This window comes from Notothenia rossii (assembly GCF_949606895.1).
Source record: "Notothenia rossii genome assembly, chromosome: 5".
NCBI lineage: Eukaryota > Metazoa > Chordata > Actinopteri > Perciformes > Nototheniidae > Notothenia > Notothenia rossii.
The window spans coordinates 84,994,163-85,011,371 of NC_136903.1; the positions used below are offsets into that span (position 1 = coordinate 84,994,163).

At 40.2% G+C, this 17,209-nt stretch overlaps 1 protein-coding gene across 2 annotated transcripts in view; it reads right to left on the reverse strand.

Annotated features, from left to right (window-relative positions):
- Positions 1–3,588: 3,588 nt before the first annotated feature.
- LOC307040545 (semaphorin-3F-like) overlaps positions 3,589–17,209 on the reverse strand; it is a 67,258-nt gene continuing 53,637 nt past the window's right edge. For both annotated transcript variants that reach the window (XM_079683490.1, XM_079683489.1), the window contains 9 exons: positions 14,412–14,481; positions 14,160–14,304; positions 13,453–13,675; positions 12,249–12,337; positions 11,337–11,378; positions 10,248–10,407; positions 9,790–9,870; positions 8,445–8,578; positions 3,589–6,894 (listed from right to left, as the gene is read on the reverse strand). In XM_079683490.1, coding sequence (XP_079539616.1) covers positions 6,442–6,894; positions 8,445–8,578; positions 9,790–9,870; positions 10,248–10,407; positions 11,337–11,378; positions 12,249–12,337; positions 13,453–13,675; positions 14,160–14,304; positions 14,412–14,481 — 1,397 coding nt within the window. In that variant the 3' untranslated portion in view covers positions 3,589–6,441. The remainder of the gene's footprint in view (positions 6,895–8,444; positions 8,579–9,789; positions 9,871–10,247; positions 10,408–11,336; positions 11,379–12,248; positions 12,338–13,452; positions 13,676–14,159; positions 14,305–14,411; positions 14,482–17,209) is intronic.

Sequence of the window (17,209 nt, forward strand, 5' to 3'; positions counted from 1 at the left end):
AGCATGTGTGTGAAGAAGCAGGAAATAAAAAGGAACTCACCTTGTGGTATAACCGGCAAGAGAGAAAGCCTTTGAGCTCCATACTGCATAAATCCCCAAATCAGCACTTTTGAAACAGGAAGTTAATTTGAGGGATATGAGGCATGGCTATAATGGGTGATCTGTTTGGTATTTTGAGCAAAACACTTCATAGACATGTTCTTTATATATTTTTATATATCTGAGACCTATGCTATTGCCTAAAAATAACATGATAGGTCCACTTTAATTAAGCTGCCATATGCTTCAACAAACTGCTTGTTATATAAACTGAAAGCGTCTGAACCCCCTCCCACTACACCATTCCCAAATCATAACTGGGGAGACTGTGTCAAACTATTTTGTATTATTCAAAAACAGACAATTTAACAAGCATTCACACTTCACGTAGTTATTGGCCAGGTGTCTGCAGGATGTGAAACACTCTCCAAAACATTATTTATATATATCAATTTTCACTTCACAACTACTATAACAGCAAAAACATTTCAATCTGATACAGACATTTGAGGATGGGAGGCATATTAATTTGCTTACCTAAATGCAACAATGACCAAAACAGTATGCCATATGCCTATCTGTACACGTGATTGCCCCATGGCAGGCATTGAGTGTAATTATTTGGTACATTTATCAACAAATTTCCCTTCAGAAGTTCAATAGGACTGTGATATTTAGTCCTGATGACCCCTTGCTAGGGTCCCAACCCTTTGTTGGGGAACCATTGCTAGAGTCTATCGGTGTCTTACAAATGTACTATTTCTTAAATATGTTGATTTGAATATATGTGCTCAAGAGTTCACATTAATAAAATGTGTTTAGGTTTGAATAAAACCACGGCAGTCACGACACATCATCAAGTAGGGACAAACAGGTTTCGCCACTGTTAGCCACATTCCCTAAAATGCTAAGACATTACATTAATCAGTTTCCAAGTGATGTGGGAGAAAACCCTGCACCAAAGCGAGTGGTAAGAAAATATGATACTGAACACAATGAATACCGAATCATAACAGGCAGTGATGGGTGATGGTAAGCAGAACATGTTGTGTGGCCAATACAGCTGACAGTGCCATAACACAAAGTAAAGCGGTCCTTTGAACGTTTTTAACGACCAGAAAGGCTCCGGCTCCTTAAGTAACAAAATATAGAAAAATGCCTTAAACCCTGGATAAACGGCTGACCTGAGGTTATCTTCATACATTCTTGTACTCCATGTAACCCCATCCATGGCTTTTCTTGCCACTTTGTTCCTGACCTAGATATTTGTAGGCAGATGGAAGTCACTCTGGGGCTGACCAGGACTCAACTCCACCATCAAGGCTTTTATGAGGTGCAGAAACCCTGATGGGCTGAACCGAAGAACACTCCTCTGACCCGATAACAGCCCGTTCCCCTTGGGTGCTCTGAGCCAAACTTGCCTTCATGTACTTCAAGCACATATCATTGCAATTCATTATGGGTTGGAAACAATACTGCAGAGTAAGCAATCTTGGAAGAGACTTATTAGAAAGACTGTAGGCAATTTTTAAGGGCTCCTTCCTAAAATGTTTCTGACACTTTTACTCGAGTACAACATGTCATTTTCTGCCACTAGCATGCACTCCATAACAACAACAACAACATATAGAGTTTGGTTGGGTAGTGGCTCATTAGAGTTTGCTAATGCAGTCAGCTTCTCTCTAGTAGGATTACTTCCTTAATCATTATTTAGGAGGTATTCTACCAGGAAAAAACTAAATAAAGCAATCTGTCAAAACGCAGACCATACATTTTTTTGTATAAAGCCACAGTAAGTTACACAGCCAGCCAGGAATAAACAACAGAAAGAAAACATGACCAAAGCAGACAATACAGATGTACAAAGTAATTCTCAAATTGGCATAGGTTTTAAGTTTATTCAATTTGGATGATCTTGATATAGAAAAAGTATTTATTAATTAGTCTACACACAAAGGGCTTATTAGTCCAATGAATAATATAATAATGTATTATGTGTGTACTTCTATTTCAACTGTTTGTGAATTAACTACATTTTACATAACACATAGCTTGTAGAATATACATTTAAACATATATTTTTGTTGTAATGAAAAAAAGAAGACCACTAAATTGTTGTACTGGAAATTATTGAAAGGATCATGAGGGTGTTCCTTAACACTGCTCATGTTGTAAGGTGTCTGCCTGAAAATGTTTTGAGGACCTCTTGTAGAAACAATAGAAACTCCACAGCAGCCTCAAACTGTACACACACAATGCTTCGTTGCCTAGCAACATCGACGTTCCTCTCTGAAGAGATTTATCACAGTGTGTTGTTGTTGTTGTTGTTGTTGTACTCACCTGTCTGAACCGTAGTCTGAGTCCTGAGCACCGCCAAATCCTCCATAATCTGCTGCTCCATGGTTCAACTCCTCTGTTTTTTAATCTCAGAGCATAGCTGCCAGTCCCAGTGTCTCTGTCACATTACATTCCGGAAATGTTTGACACATGTCGAGTTTAATGGTTCTTATTATACATCCATTAATGAGGCTTTGCAGTCAGAAACAATCCTCACACACCTATCAGTTCCTCAGGATCCACCATGATCACACCTTAGTTGTGTATATATGTTATGGGCAATAAACCTTTGAATCTTGAAATTAATCTGCGTTAGCATTTAGCATGTTAGCCAGACCCAGAATGCACCTGTCAAGTGTGTTTGATTTGAATCACTTAGCATGCCAACCGGGTGGTGCATTAACCTCTTAACCCCCTAAATTAAACAATTTTAACACTTGTTGTATGGGCGATATTTGATTTTGTTAGCCCAGTCACATTGTAAATTCGTTATTGTGTTGAGAGGAGGTATTATAAAATCTGGAAAATATGTTTGATTTTCTATTAAAAAAGTGTGAAAGGCAATGTGAGTTTACCAGTTATTCACTAAGATTTCAGTAGGCCACCTTGACATAAAAGTGATTTTACCCAACAAGCTAACTATATTTTACTTCTTGTCAACCAAGTAGTAATTGTTTAGTAGATTAACTTTTAGAAAGATTATGCTAATGTTTGCTAACTGAAAATCACCACCACTTCGATCTGGTAACAGTTGAAGCGAGACATTCTTGTTGTTTTCGACCTCTTTAATCAGGGCCAGGGGTGAACGTTGACCCTTGGGCCCCTACGCCTGAGCTGGCCATCGGTGAGTAATTTTCTTTTTTACATAGTTTAGTTTAAAATGCAAGCTAGTGTGTTTAATTTGATTTTCAAAGGCAGAATGCCTCTGGTAAATTTAGAGAAATTAGGATTGATTTTCAACCCTATCTATCTCCCACAGGTATATTCTGACTATCTAGCACTATTGATCACCTCTAATCGGAGTTTATTAACCTTTAGGTCGTGATCAAGCTTGATTAACTGACGGGGATTAGGAACTTGCATAATCAATACCCATCAGGCCCATAGACAAAATGTCATCCTGCGTCCTTTCATTGGAGGTTTTTTACCTTCCAATAGTTTCATTACAAACACAAATGCAATGTGTATGTTTTATACAAATGTGCATACATATCTCTTTAACAGGTACAACTTTATTCCAAGGATCCAGAGGGTTCTGGGCAGAAACATGGAAAACATCCAGTATCAAGCCAATCACAATGAAGGTGGGGGGAACATTCCATTCTTATAAAATATAGAGCTTTAATTTATTAGTCAGCAACAACAATGGAAAGGGAAGATAGAGTAATTTACACAAGTCATTACAAGAACATCACCTTTGTGCATTTCGTTTTTTTTCTCTTTTTTCTCTCCGTAAAGTCTGATGATGCAAAAATACAAAACAAAACAAAAAAACACTCAAAAACTACAGACACGTTTTTCTTAAAAATACCAACAATTTGTACAACCTTTCTTTGCATTTTTTTTCTTTTTTGCTGTATTACCCCTGGTCTCATTTGGAGGAGACAATCAGGAGCTGTGATTGATTCTGGGAACGCAGACAGACATCACAGATTAAATAGCAGATATACCTCTGTATGGATTATGGATGCATCTTCCCAAAAGTATTCAACACAGTCTGAATATAAGCTAGGCACATGTACTAAAAGCCTTGAAATATCAAAATGACATAAAAATGAACAATTCAGTTGTTTCCCCCCCGTCATATAATCTTATACATGAAAGAGCCATTCATTTGACTTACTGAAGGACTGCTGTACTAATATTTTGAATATGGCATAACAATTCTCATCAATAGAACCATCACTCATCTTTTAAATAAAAACCCTGTGACGATAAAGGTGATAAAACAGCATTATGTTATTATTTTCTAATAATTTGTATAATACTTAATGTCATGACAAAACAAAATGGATGTCTTGATTCATAAAAAAATATTTAAAATTATAACAATCTATTTTAAACTAATTATAATTATGCACTCAAGCATGAATCGTACTGCCTCATTAAATACATTAAACAAATGCAATTATTTCATTAGATAAGTATATTATCTTCTTCAATATATTTATTACAAAATACTGGGAAATGTATTAGTTGTTGTGTTCAAACTGGTAGTTACAGACTCCAGCGGATCATTACTCACTCACTACATTTTGTGTTACAATGTAATCCAATATTATAACATAATGTGTTGTTGCCCTCTCATCAGAATCTGCTTTATCCACATAGATAATATGCCATTGTATGATACTTTGAAATAATATCACTTAATACTCCGATTCAAATGGTATCAATGAAAAGATGCATCGTGCTTCATACAGGGGTATATTTGAAATAAGGGCTTCTTAAAGCATTTGTTGTCCCCGTGTCACTGTACTGAGAATGTCCCTCAGAGACCATACTGTACACCTGTAGAGATGAAAAACAGAAAAAAAAAAAAAAAAGAACGACCACACACAATCTTATCAGAATTACAGTACAAATACAGGTTCATGCACACAATGAAAGCCAGCTTCCCAACATTTTGGTTAGTGTCACAACATTGTTACAATGCTCTGTTGTGTATACGGGCAATTATTTTTTTTTCACATATGAATGTCAAAGGAAGAAAGAACAAAATAAATCTCAGAGCTAACAACTGATGCCTGATCTGGGCACAGCTTTCATCTTAAATTGGATTTAAAAAAAATATTTTACAGAAGTAACTTGCCCGAGTGTGCTTGTTGCATTTGGCCCCAGCCAATATCCCCTGAAAGTAAAAGAATAATGCCCTTTGTGCATAACCTTGACCCTTTATTGCACCTCAACCTCAGCTCAGAGGATGTTTGCATTTGTAAAAAAACCAACTACTTTTTCTCATAATATAACAAGAACTGATCTAATGCTTGCGTCTACAAATTGTTTCAGTGTTCAGCTTGTTGGGTTGGTTGTCTTTTTGTAAGCTGGATCACGGAAAAACTACTGGCCCGATTGTTATGAAACTTGGTGGAAGGGTATAGCATTGGCCAAGGCAGAACCTTTTGTATTTTGAAGTGGATCCGACTCATGGCTGCGGATACATGCAGTCATTTTCACTTATCCAAATGGCCTTGGTTGAAGTCTACAATCGCCGCCCTTCTAGCTAAGCTTGAGTTCATGGCCTGGAAAAGGAATTAGTTAACTCAAAGTAGAGTAACACTGAGAATTCAAATGTCAGAATCCATATCAAGGATCCTCAATCCTCCAATCAGAAGGGAACTAGAAGAGGGGCAAGTACCATTTTCCTTTTAATATACCCAATTACACCAGTGAGAATATTGGAACAGTCCTCTGTGCGTCCGGGTTCCCATGGAGAAAGGATTGTTTCCTCTCTAACTGGGACCATGTGTCGATGGTCCCCTTGCAATAATACGTCTCTGTCCGCATGCATCCACGAGGGGGGATGCATCGCAGGCGTCCCTGGAGCGTCCAGAAATAAAAAGAGTCCTGGCATCGAGTCAAAGCAAGCAAGAAACGACAGAGATCCCATCACCCCTTGTCATCAACTCATCTCATTCTCACAGCTCCGAACAGCTTACACGCTGATAACACATTCCCAACAGTCGCCGAGGTCACATGATGCTGACAGATGAGTTTTGTAATGACAGTAACAGCAACAATAAAATTAACAACATCAATAATAACAATAATATTTGCCCCAAAGGTACCTATACACAAAGAGCATGTTTTTTTTTCTATAAGTACAAAGAAATCCACAGAATGATACTATATACAACCTACAATAAATACTGTGTATCATATATCTTACTGTTTGACAGGGTGTATGTGGGGTTTTTGTTTCGGAAGCCTCTTTTTTTCTCAGTTTGCTTTTTTTTCTCGGTTGGTTGAATATTTGTTGCTACTCTCAATGAGTCTCTCCCAGTTTTCACAGGGTAAGGGGGGGAAAGGGTGGTTGAGGGGGGTTCAGATGCAAAGCCGGGCTCCTCATGTCTCTACCTCCTCCTGCTCCTCTTCCTCCTCCCCCTCCCCGTGATGCCGGCGGTTGCGGGGCTTCTTCTGCTCCTTGATCTCCTTCAGGTCTTTGGTCTTGAGGGCGCCCATCAGCGGGTCTCCGTACTGCCAGTAGTCCTGGCAGTACTGATTGATCAGGCTCATCTCCGGCTGGCTCAGGATGGTCAGCAGGTCCTTGTACTGCCCCGCGCTGGGGGTCCACTGGGTGCTGCCTGAGTTGATAGAAGACGGCACCAGCCCTCCTCCGCCCTCCACCAGCACGTTGTTGACGGCCCGGCTCGACAGCACCACCAGCTGCAGCTTGACCAGCGTGTGTTTGAAGTTCTTCTCCGTGGCCGTACACTGGTACATGCCGGAGTCGGAGGGCTGCAGAGACCGCAGGAGAAGACCCTGCTCTGTCTTCAAAACACGACCATCAGAGCGGATCTGCAGAGGAAAACAAAATCATGAACACCTGTGATTTATAACTAGCATTTTGAAATGCTAAGAACAAGCTCATCTTCCTTTTCTTAATTCGTTTTTCGGCATTATCGTTCAAATTCTCTACCTTAATATTTTCTATAAAATCAACCATAGAAAAAGAAAAGGATATTTTAACAATAGGAAGGAAAATAAAAATGGAATTGCGCAGAATTGCATAAATTCTCCTTAAAAACTAGAAGTAGACAATACCATTTTTCCCATGTTTTTTTATATGAAAAAAAATGGGTATGTTTAAAAACAAAACAAAGAATGAAAAATGGACAACAATCAGAAAAGCTGCCTTTTAATTTGTGTGTCTGCACTTTTGAGACAGTCCCTAACCTCAGCTCATCTAGTGTCATGGTGCTAGGCTTCAATATCTATCATGAGATACAAATAAAAGATGCGCAACATGAAAGGTATTTGGACCTCACTGAATACATTTCTATCTTTAAACTATCTTCACCAACGACAACAATCCCTAGAATATTTTAAAACTGCAAACAAAGTATAAATCTTATGATTATACATAGTGTCTGTTTCTGATTTCTAAATAGATTTGCTGCCATCTTTCCTCAGGGATTCCTCATCTTAGATTTTGTAGAGTGATCTTTTTATAGTAAATGATGTCTAGTTCCTAATGTCTTGACCTGTACTGGAGAATAATATCCTTTTAAAAAAACAAAAAATCAAACACATCTAATGCTATCCCACAGTAACTAGAGCTGCACCTATGAATATCATCTCTATCTGTACATCCACACCCAGGCATCTGATGAGGTGCTGACAGCTCCTTAGCTCAGCATCAGAAGTGCGAGAAAGCAGCCCTGCCTGTGGGATCAGAGGCTCATCCAACAGAATAGTCAATAAAAGAGAGGCAGCAACACTACATAGCTCCACAATAAAACTTTAACTAGTGCCTCAGGCTTGTATTTCATAGCAGAGGGCTTTCTCACAGCTCCCCTTTATATGTCCTTCCCTCGGGCCTGAGGACAGTCGGAGGTCTGTGTAAGAAGTCAGAGCCTTAATCACTTGATGGTGGTGGAGGATAATCATAACTTATGTGTCATATACTGTATCCACAAAAAAAAATCCACCACTAAACCATGCCTTATATTTATATAAATAGATATTATATTTGATTTAATCTTTTATTGGACAATTTACTTCAACTTCTCATGCATATATAAATATCTGTATTTTCTTTTAAATGCACATTCTTGCTTTGACTCATATTTTCATATACATATTTGTATTTGAACATTTTTCTTGCACATTCTTGCTTAAACTACTTTTTAGATATACATATTTCTTGTCTATTTTTTATTTATCTTTTATTTATTTAATTACAAAATAGAGAAACTGTCACCAACCCTATTCTGATTCGCTCTCTATATGTTAAACCAAATGTTATACTCTGGTAACTGTGTATTGTGCTTTGTATTGGGTAAATATGAATTTGAGTACACTTGATTGCTTTTTTAACCAGGATCTTTGAGAGTGTGGTGCCTCACCTCTTTCCTGCGGTCGCTGTTGTCTCTCTGCAAATGCCATTTGATCAGAACGTGTGGAGAGCGGGCCTGACACTCCAGGAAGGTGCTGCTTCCCTCCACCCCGTACTGCACCATCTCCAGAGTGTTCTTATTGGCTGCGGGGCAGACAGAGGGGGATTACCATGGCAACCAAAACATCATTACCGTGAACCCCAACACCGCCAAAATCTCAGTCGTGGCAAATCAAAGTCCTTTTTAGCAACACGGGCTGTCGTAAATTACCATATTACCATATTACCATAAAGCTGCCAGAATGCAGTCATTACAGCCCAAAGCAGTGACAACCTGGAGCCAGGAGCAGCATAATGAGACGTGTCATTATTTTCTACCTTTTTAGGTCATTAATAAACAAATAGAAGCAATAGATGGAGGTTACAAACCAGGAGTATTCACCCCAATGAGAATAAAGCTGAAGTAATTTATTTTGGACCACAGCCTTTCATGAACATTATTTCTCTTCGTCATGGTTCCTCTGTAAACCACAATCTGGGATCAACCAATCAATAACATTGTATTTCTAAAGCCCATTATCACAAATTACACATTTATCTCAAGAGGCTTTACAGTTTCTGCAGCATATGACACCCTCTGTCCTTAGACCCTTGCAACACAAACAAATGAATGGGTATTCAAAAATAAGCTTCATAAAACTGCATCATGTCCGATGAATTATCTGTACTTCTGAACTGGAAAAATCCTCATCCTCATGTTTGTTTAAGAGGTATTAAAGGTTTTTTCCCCCTTTTATATTACAGATCTCCTGTCCCCATATCACACAATAAGGTCTGACCGAAGACATCTATGGAAAATGCCCAAATTACTGAAGACAAGTGTGTCTCAAAGGGCACATGGTCCTCTGCCAATCACAGAGTCAGTGTTTTGATTCCTGGCCCCTGCAGTTCATTTGTCAAATAGTCGTTGGGCAAAGCTCAGCTCCAAATTGCCCCAGGAGGCATGGCAAACAATGTAGAGGTGTTTTGTAAGTCATTTTGGATAAAAGCATAAGCTAAATCAAATTGAAAAATAATAATATTGGGTGCCGGATAGCAGTGGTTAGAGCTTGTGGCTTGAATGTGGTCTCCACTGCCAAGTATGCAAATTCCACTGTCAAATATTAGGGAATGTGACCCCCTTTAGTCTACTCCTTCAAAACTGCATCTAAAAAAAAGGCACTCTAAGTCTGTTTTTTTACCAAGAGCTCTTTGTCTTCCCATCATTGGGACTTAGTTGTATTCTTTGGAACCAGTGTGTTGTTTGTGAAGTGCAGTATGAATAAAGTTTTTAGTTGATTTGAGTTGTGCCTTACTGTTGGAGTTGAAGCCTCGGCATTGGCGGATGGGGTTCCCGTATTTGACGTCCTGCCTTCGGCTACGTCTAAAGGGGTCAGACCAGTGTTGTCGAATAAGGAGAGAAAAAAATGCAATAAAGCAACCGCAAGCCATTCAAAGCCAATCAACAACACATAGAGCCATTAAAGAATCACATTAAATAGACCTAACCACAAACCATCACCCCATTACGACATAACAGGTCTTTAAATTAACCTCATTTAGTGGTTACACTTATAAAACCACATGTTTATGATGCATTAGGGGAGCATAAACCACAGTTTACCCCAAGCTCAATATACTAGAGACACACATTAAAGAGATGCCGTTAAACAGCCTATCAGCCATCCAGGCGTCTAATTGAGCATCATTCAACAAACCAATCCAGTTAGTTCTTAAGTTAGTGTAGCTCATGCTAACACTGCTACCGCTGCTCACCTCTTCTGAGAGGCGGAGTATCGGGAGCAGGACTTCCCGTCCCAGGCGCAGTAAGGGTCTCTGGCCAGGCAGCAGTCAGCACACGCCTCCCCGTACACATCGCAGCGGTGAAGAGCCAACTGCGTCAGTCCAATGTCAGAGGACACATATAGCTGTTGCTGTTGAGAGAGAACAGAACAATGTGTTAAATGCAACGCGATGTAACAATTTAGTAAGGATATTTTTGTGAATTTTGCAAATATGTGTTTGGATGCAATACGTTTCGACGACAACCGTTGTCCATCAACTGTTTGTTGTTCCATGATTTCTTCTGTTACTTTAATTAAATCTATTTACTATTTACATTTTTTGATGTATTGATTTTTATTTTTTTTACACGTTGAAATTCTTAATGTAGAATATTCAAACCCGCGCTCAGTCAGTACAAATACAATTATCCGAAACATACAATGCCCTCCATAACCATTGTAAAATCTAGCTTCAGTTTGCAAATACTGGATATCTCAGAGGCAATCCTACTGAAAAAAATGACACTAATATCCAGATGTGAAATTCATACCTAAACATCTGAGACACCATGGAAGGATCCTAGGGACTTTCATTTTAAATCAGAATTTCCTAACCCTAAAAATCTCTATTTTCAGTGGCTCAAAAGACTAAAACCTTTTTTGTCCATGATGTGCTTCCATAAAAAGACTTCACAAACCCAGATGTATGTAATAAAATAACTGCAACACATCTAATTCTGTGTTGTGCTGACACAGCAACAGGCTCTGGATTCCCTAGGAGAACATTGAGCTCATATCTATCAGGTTACTATCCTAACTTCATGATCCGCTGTTTGAAATGTGTCAGCTTGGCAGGCTTTGTGTAATAACGCCAGGCGTTGAAAGTCAATACTAAGGGTTTTTTCCAAACGTTTCCTCTTCATCCTCTCCCTCAGACTTGCAGCTTTTCTATGAAGGAGAGCAACAGTGAATAACAACTGTATATATGTAGCTCTCTTCATTCCCTTTCATCGGAATACAGTTTATTTTCTCTTTATGTGGACAAAGGTTAAGAAAATTCTCTGCACAGCCATGCTTACTCTTTTGGAGGAGATCTTCATAGTTGTAATGGGAGTAGGGACCTTGAAGGAGAAAAGAATACATTGTGAGTACAGCGTGTTGTCTTCATAGCAGATGAGATAGAGAGCAAAATGTAAAAAGAAGATCAGAAGGACTTAAGACATAGGGGCAAGGTTTTGATGTTAGAACGAAAACAGAAGAGCATTGAAGGCGGGATCACTCGTTACTAATGTTATCAGGCAATGGTTGTCATTTTTTCTTCCAATCAAAGGCGGGGGGGCAACCACCATTAAGTCAGAATTTGCATATAACATTTCAAGAAAGTTGGGTTTCTCGTATGATGGTTTGGGCTAAAAAAAGGGTTGTCCATATTCTCCCGGTGGGAATGTTAGTTTCCTTGAGCAGGTGGCACCTTGCCAGTGAATGGGTGAATGATGACTTGTTTATGTAAAGTGCTTTGAGAAGTCGTAAAGAACTATAAATGAAGTCCATTTACCAAGTTTACATCTTCATTACAAAAGGAAGTGAGTGGCGTAAGCTTATGTCAGTGCAAATGACTAAACGTTGACCTTTTGATATCACACGGGACACAAACTCTGGTCTTCTGATTAAAAGTAATGTGTTTGATTTGACCCATCCTTTCCTTCCAGTGACTTTTGATATACTATGCCATCAGACTTTCTTATTTGCTCCCGTCATATGAACAAGGACCGCTAAAGGGCAGGACCATCGTCTTCTTGTCTTCGGGGGAACAAATATGAACAGATAATAATGGCGGCCTACTCGTAAGTGCAGCAGGCTGGTTCCAACCTATATCTAGAGTCGCAGAAAACTACTGATAACGGCGATTTCTGGGGTGATATCATTCGAAGTAGGGAGTAAAATGGAGTATACCAGAAGAAGCTAGAGCAAAAGATTAGATAAAAGCTCACCTTGAAAACCTCCACCTCCTCCAGGACGAGCTCCTCAGTCTGCAGGTCGTCTCTGGGCAGGACGATGACTTTCTGAACTGTTCCCTTGTCTGTGGACCACAACACACACCTGTCAGCTACATACCTGCAACCTCACACCCCCTCCGCCTGTCAACAGCCCCTTGGATTAGCATTGTATTCTCTCAGCAGCCTCCAACATGGGATAATCCTCACATCAACAGGCTGCACTGTACTCTCCACGTGTGCTACGTGGCTCTGCTCGCTTTAACCTTTCCTCAAGGTCCGTTCCACTTAGTGTACTCGCTGCCGACACCGTGACAAACACCTTCTGTCATCCTCCGCTCCCTTCTTGTCTTGACCTATTCATCTGGATGCCATAAGACATCCCCTTGGCCTTCCCTGGCATGTTTGATTTCTGCAAAGAGTTTGGCATTCCTGCGAGCGGGATACCTGAGATTTATTTTGACTTGTGCATTGAGCCACGGTGCAGGGCTGAATGGCGGGCTGTGACAGGAGCTGAAAGGACACATTCCTTCACATTGGCCCGCCATCGCGCACAAACCCATTGGTTTCCTCCCTGTTAATGCCCACATGAACAAAGAAGCCGATTAAGTGGCGTCATGTGCGAGATGTGGGGGCTGCGAGATGTAAGGGCTGCGAGATGTGAGGGCTGCATCCTGTGTGGTGGCTGCTGCTGTCATACCCGGGGCCTTAGTAAAGGTTCAAGGCATGCAGACAGACAGATAATCTCTCTTACACCAGTGGGCGAGATTAAGGTGATGGATGTCCCAACTGTACCCCCCCACCTCTCCCTCTTTCTCTCCTTCTTACCCCCTGCTTCTTTCCTCTCCCTCCTGCTGCTGATCCACCCCTGCCCTCCAGGTACAAATCTCCTGTTGTTTACTCCATGTGAATAGAGCGAGGTACAAACCCTTTGATTGGTTACATTTCCACTCGAGCACAAGGGGAAAGAATGCTTTTCTTTTAATGATAAATGATTGCAGGGGAGACAAGCCCTCCACTTACATGGGATTTATTACCATAGGGGGGCTTTTTCCTCCATTATTTAGCTTCTTACTGACACTGTCATTCTCCATAATGACCATGATCAAAGGGTTCAGACTGACTTTGTGTAAAAAAACCACAAAGCTGAGATAATTGTATAAACAGAGATTAGACTCCGGCCTAATTACAAAACACTCACCAGTTCCCAAGAAGAGCACCTCGTAGTTTCCATCAGCAGCAGCCACCTGGTCCACAGTGATGGTGGTGAACTCATAGTCCACATTGGTCCGGACCACCAGGGGGCGCTTGTGTATCGGGTACACGGCATTGTACATGGCAGGGTGATTCCTCATGAAGTTAATCACTTCATCTGGATAGTCCTTGGTGGACTTCATGTTGGGGGTGAACGTACCTCCAGGGCACTGAAAGAGAAACGGAGAGAAGTGTGAGCTTTGGTCAAAAAGGATGAAAATATAATTGACACAATCAAGTAAAAAAGCACATTTGAGAGACTTTCTTGCAGTAATATTCAGAGTTTGGTTATGCTGATGCCTCATTCTTGTTGGATGATTTTTTACATATATTTAATTTAGATGAAGCAGGTACCGAAAGGAACTTACAATGAGTGCAATAAACCATGAAGATACAAACTAAGAATAATATATATTCACTTTAAATTGTTTCAAATTAGCTACATATTTTAAGTTGTACAATTTATTTTTGGCTAATGAGTCAAGGAAAAAGCCAAACATAAGGGATTTATTTTAATTAGGGTGCTTGTTCCACCATTGTTGAGCCTATAACATTTGAGCCTGGAAAAACAGCTTCTATTCAACTCAGATAAAAGCTGTTATGCCAGCTTGCTGTGGGATACATTTGTAGGGTCATTGTGGACATGAAGCTCACCGTGCCGGGTCGAGGGTAGGGGATCTTCCCGGAGTAGGCAACCCACTGGTAATTGGGACCCTCCTTGTGGGCGAAGGGTCCGTTGAAGACCATGCGGATGTCAGCCATGGAATAAACACAAACTGCTGAGCCTTTAAAGACGGAGCTGTGGAGAGAAAGTCAAGTAAGACAAATACAAAAAGTCAGGAAAATCTTCAATCAGAGCCTTATAAATAAGTTGTGTCTGTTCAATAGCTGTAATAACGCTCTTACCCCGAGACAGAGAAGACGCCATATATCACGGGATTTTTCGTGTCCTGTGTTGGCTGTATGTAAACATCTCCTGTAAGAAAATGGAGGGAAATCAAGTCGGTGCAAACATACCCGATGAAGGAAACATCACGCTCCACAGCACAAGCACTCGTCTTCACTAATATTTACACAGCTTTCAGGCAATCAAACCTCTTTTTTAGCCAGAGGGACCTTTTGGTTACACATCCAGCCGGAAGCTGACCATAGAAGGCAAGCTGAAACTTCATCTAAAACACATGGAAATCACTACTGCCTTTAGATAATGAGCTAAGTGCTATCTTGTGTTGAGACTTTACACTTCTGAAATCCATAATTACATCAAAGGAGTAAAGGTCAGGGGTTCATGTGAGAGGTTTTTTTGTGCTGCTTACAACATTTGTAAAACACTTTTTTAATGAACTAAGACAGATTATCAAGCAACATTTTGAAAACGTATAAAATGCATCAATAGATTTTCTTTCTAACTTGCCCATCTGAGCTTTTTTATTGGTCGCACACCAATATATTAGACAAGTTAAGGCCTGGCCAATTTTCACCAAACAGGTTTCGATGTGTTTTACATAAACCCATTTCTGTTTAACAAGCTCAAATGACTAGAAACATTAGCTTAGAGTGTAAATATGTCAAGAGGTCAACAAAAAAAAGTGTCTTCCGTCTAGACAGCCCTCCTGCTATTCTCATTTGCTTCCGACGGAAACAGTAGGTGTAAAACCACAGGAATTGACTTTAAAGCTAACTATGGGAAGGGGTACACATGGAAAGGGACTCAGGAAGGACGAGTTAGGTGAAGGCTTTATAACACATCAAAACTGAATCTTTTACCACTTAACATCAACAAGGTAATCCAATCCAAGCATGGGACGGAAAGCAATGATTTTTAACAGCAGAGTAGTGAAATCACACAGCCTGGTTCTCTACTGTCTAGACTGGAACAACGTGATTGCTAAACCACCTCCCGAGGAGACGGAATATTAAAAGACAATGTGACAGGGTTTTCTCCTTTTCCTGTCGTCCATAGTTCATTTCGTCAATTTCAAAAAGGTAAGGAAATATATCTTCTCTCCCAAAAGACAAGGGCAACATTTATTCCTAGGCCAATTCCCGAGGTATCTAAACCAAACATGTTCACACACTCTTTAACAGATCTCTGGCACTAGACCCTTCCTGATTAAAGATACTGAAGAAAGGTCTATAGCAACAAATAAGCTTTACATGTGAAGGGTGATAAGTCTCCCTCCTGCTCTGTACCTGACCTAAATACAAGTCCCATGAGGCACTGCCAACAATAGGAACAAGGGGCTTTTGGCACAAAACAAAGAATGCGTTCCCAACCTAGTTGCACAGGTAAATGACCGTGAAGTAAAGGCGTGATTGGTGAGAGAGTCAACAAGCAATAGACACTGAGGTATCGAGCTAAAAATATAACTATTACAGCTTGTGTGAAGCGTGGAAACAGAAGGAGACATGATCAACGCAAAGAGAAAGAGAGTATACCAATTCAGTTTTATGCACTTGCAGAGCCATATGAACCAGCATGAGAAATTAGCTGTCAGGCTGCTATGCATATATAATGATACATGGAGGGTTAGGGTTAGCATTGTCTATGAGTCTGAACTACTAGTTCACATAATTGCACTCCACTGGGAACTGTCTGCAGCCTTGATCTCATTCCTAAAGCTGAGAGCTCCTACAGCTCCTCTGAAGTTACCAAATTCCCCAAAGTCACACCCATATACCACACACACACACACACACACACACACACACACACACACACACACACACACACACACACACACACACACACACACACACACACACACACACACACACACACACACACACACACACACACACACACACACACACACACACACACACACACACACACACACACACACACACACACACACACACACACACACACACACACACACACACACACACACACACACACACACAGTAGAACGGTCATGGTGTAGCATGGACGTAGCGCGACGAGCTGCAATGGGTGTCACACAACAAATGATCCTTATCATGACATACAGCTGTTGTACTGCAGAAATTGTGCACGCAAGAACATGTAAGTGTGCGTATATATGTGGACAAGATACTGCTGAGGTCGATAGCTGTCATCATGGAAGGTATATCGGCACTAAAATCAGATCAAAACTTCAGGAAAACGTGGAAAAATAAGCTTTGTGATTTAGAATAAAAGCTATACTGACAGGGCAGTGATGACTTAGCTCCAGGGGATCTTGTGTTCTAATAAGAGTAAGGACACTATCCATATTGCAAAGCATATTTTGCGATATTTGTACAGCAATAAAGTCTCAGCCACACTGTACATCCCATTTGCTAAACAAAAAGGTTAACTTAATCAGCCTTTGGGTTGTTTTTGTAAATCTGCTGTCCGCGCCTCTAAGTGTCTCTACATTTCCATTTGGCACTTGCCTTTGCCTTTACTTCTCTCTATCAATTGATGACTTGTTTTAAAATGTTCCACATCTAAACTAAAGGATTTTCTTTCTTTTTCAGTAAGAAATCATGTTAGGTCTGTGTTTTAAATCACTTTCAGTCATTCAGGTACAAGTTGTCAGGTAGAGCCGATAAGTGTTTCATTCCAACTGTAAAAACTCCCCAGGTCTCAGGCGTGCTTTGCCATAAAGCTTTTTCTGAATAAGAGTTCCACACTAGGAATACAGCTGCTCAGGATATTTCAACAAACTTGTCAGTAATAACTTGTAGAGTCATTTTAT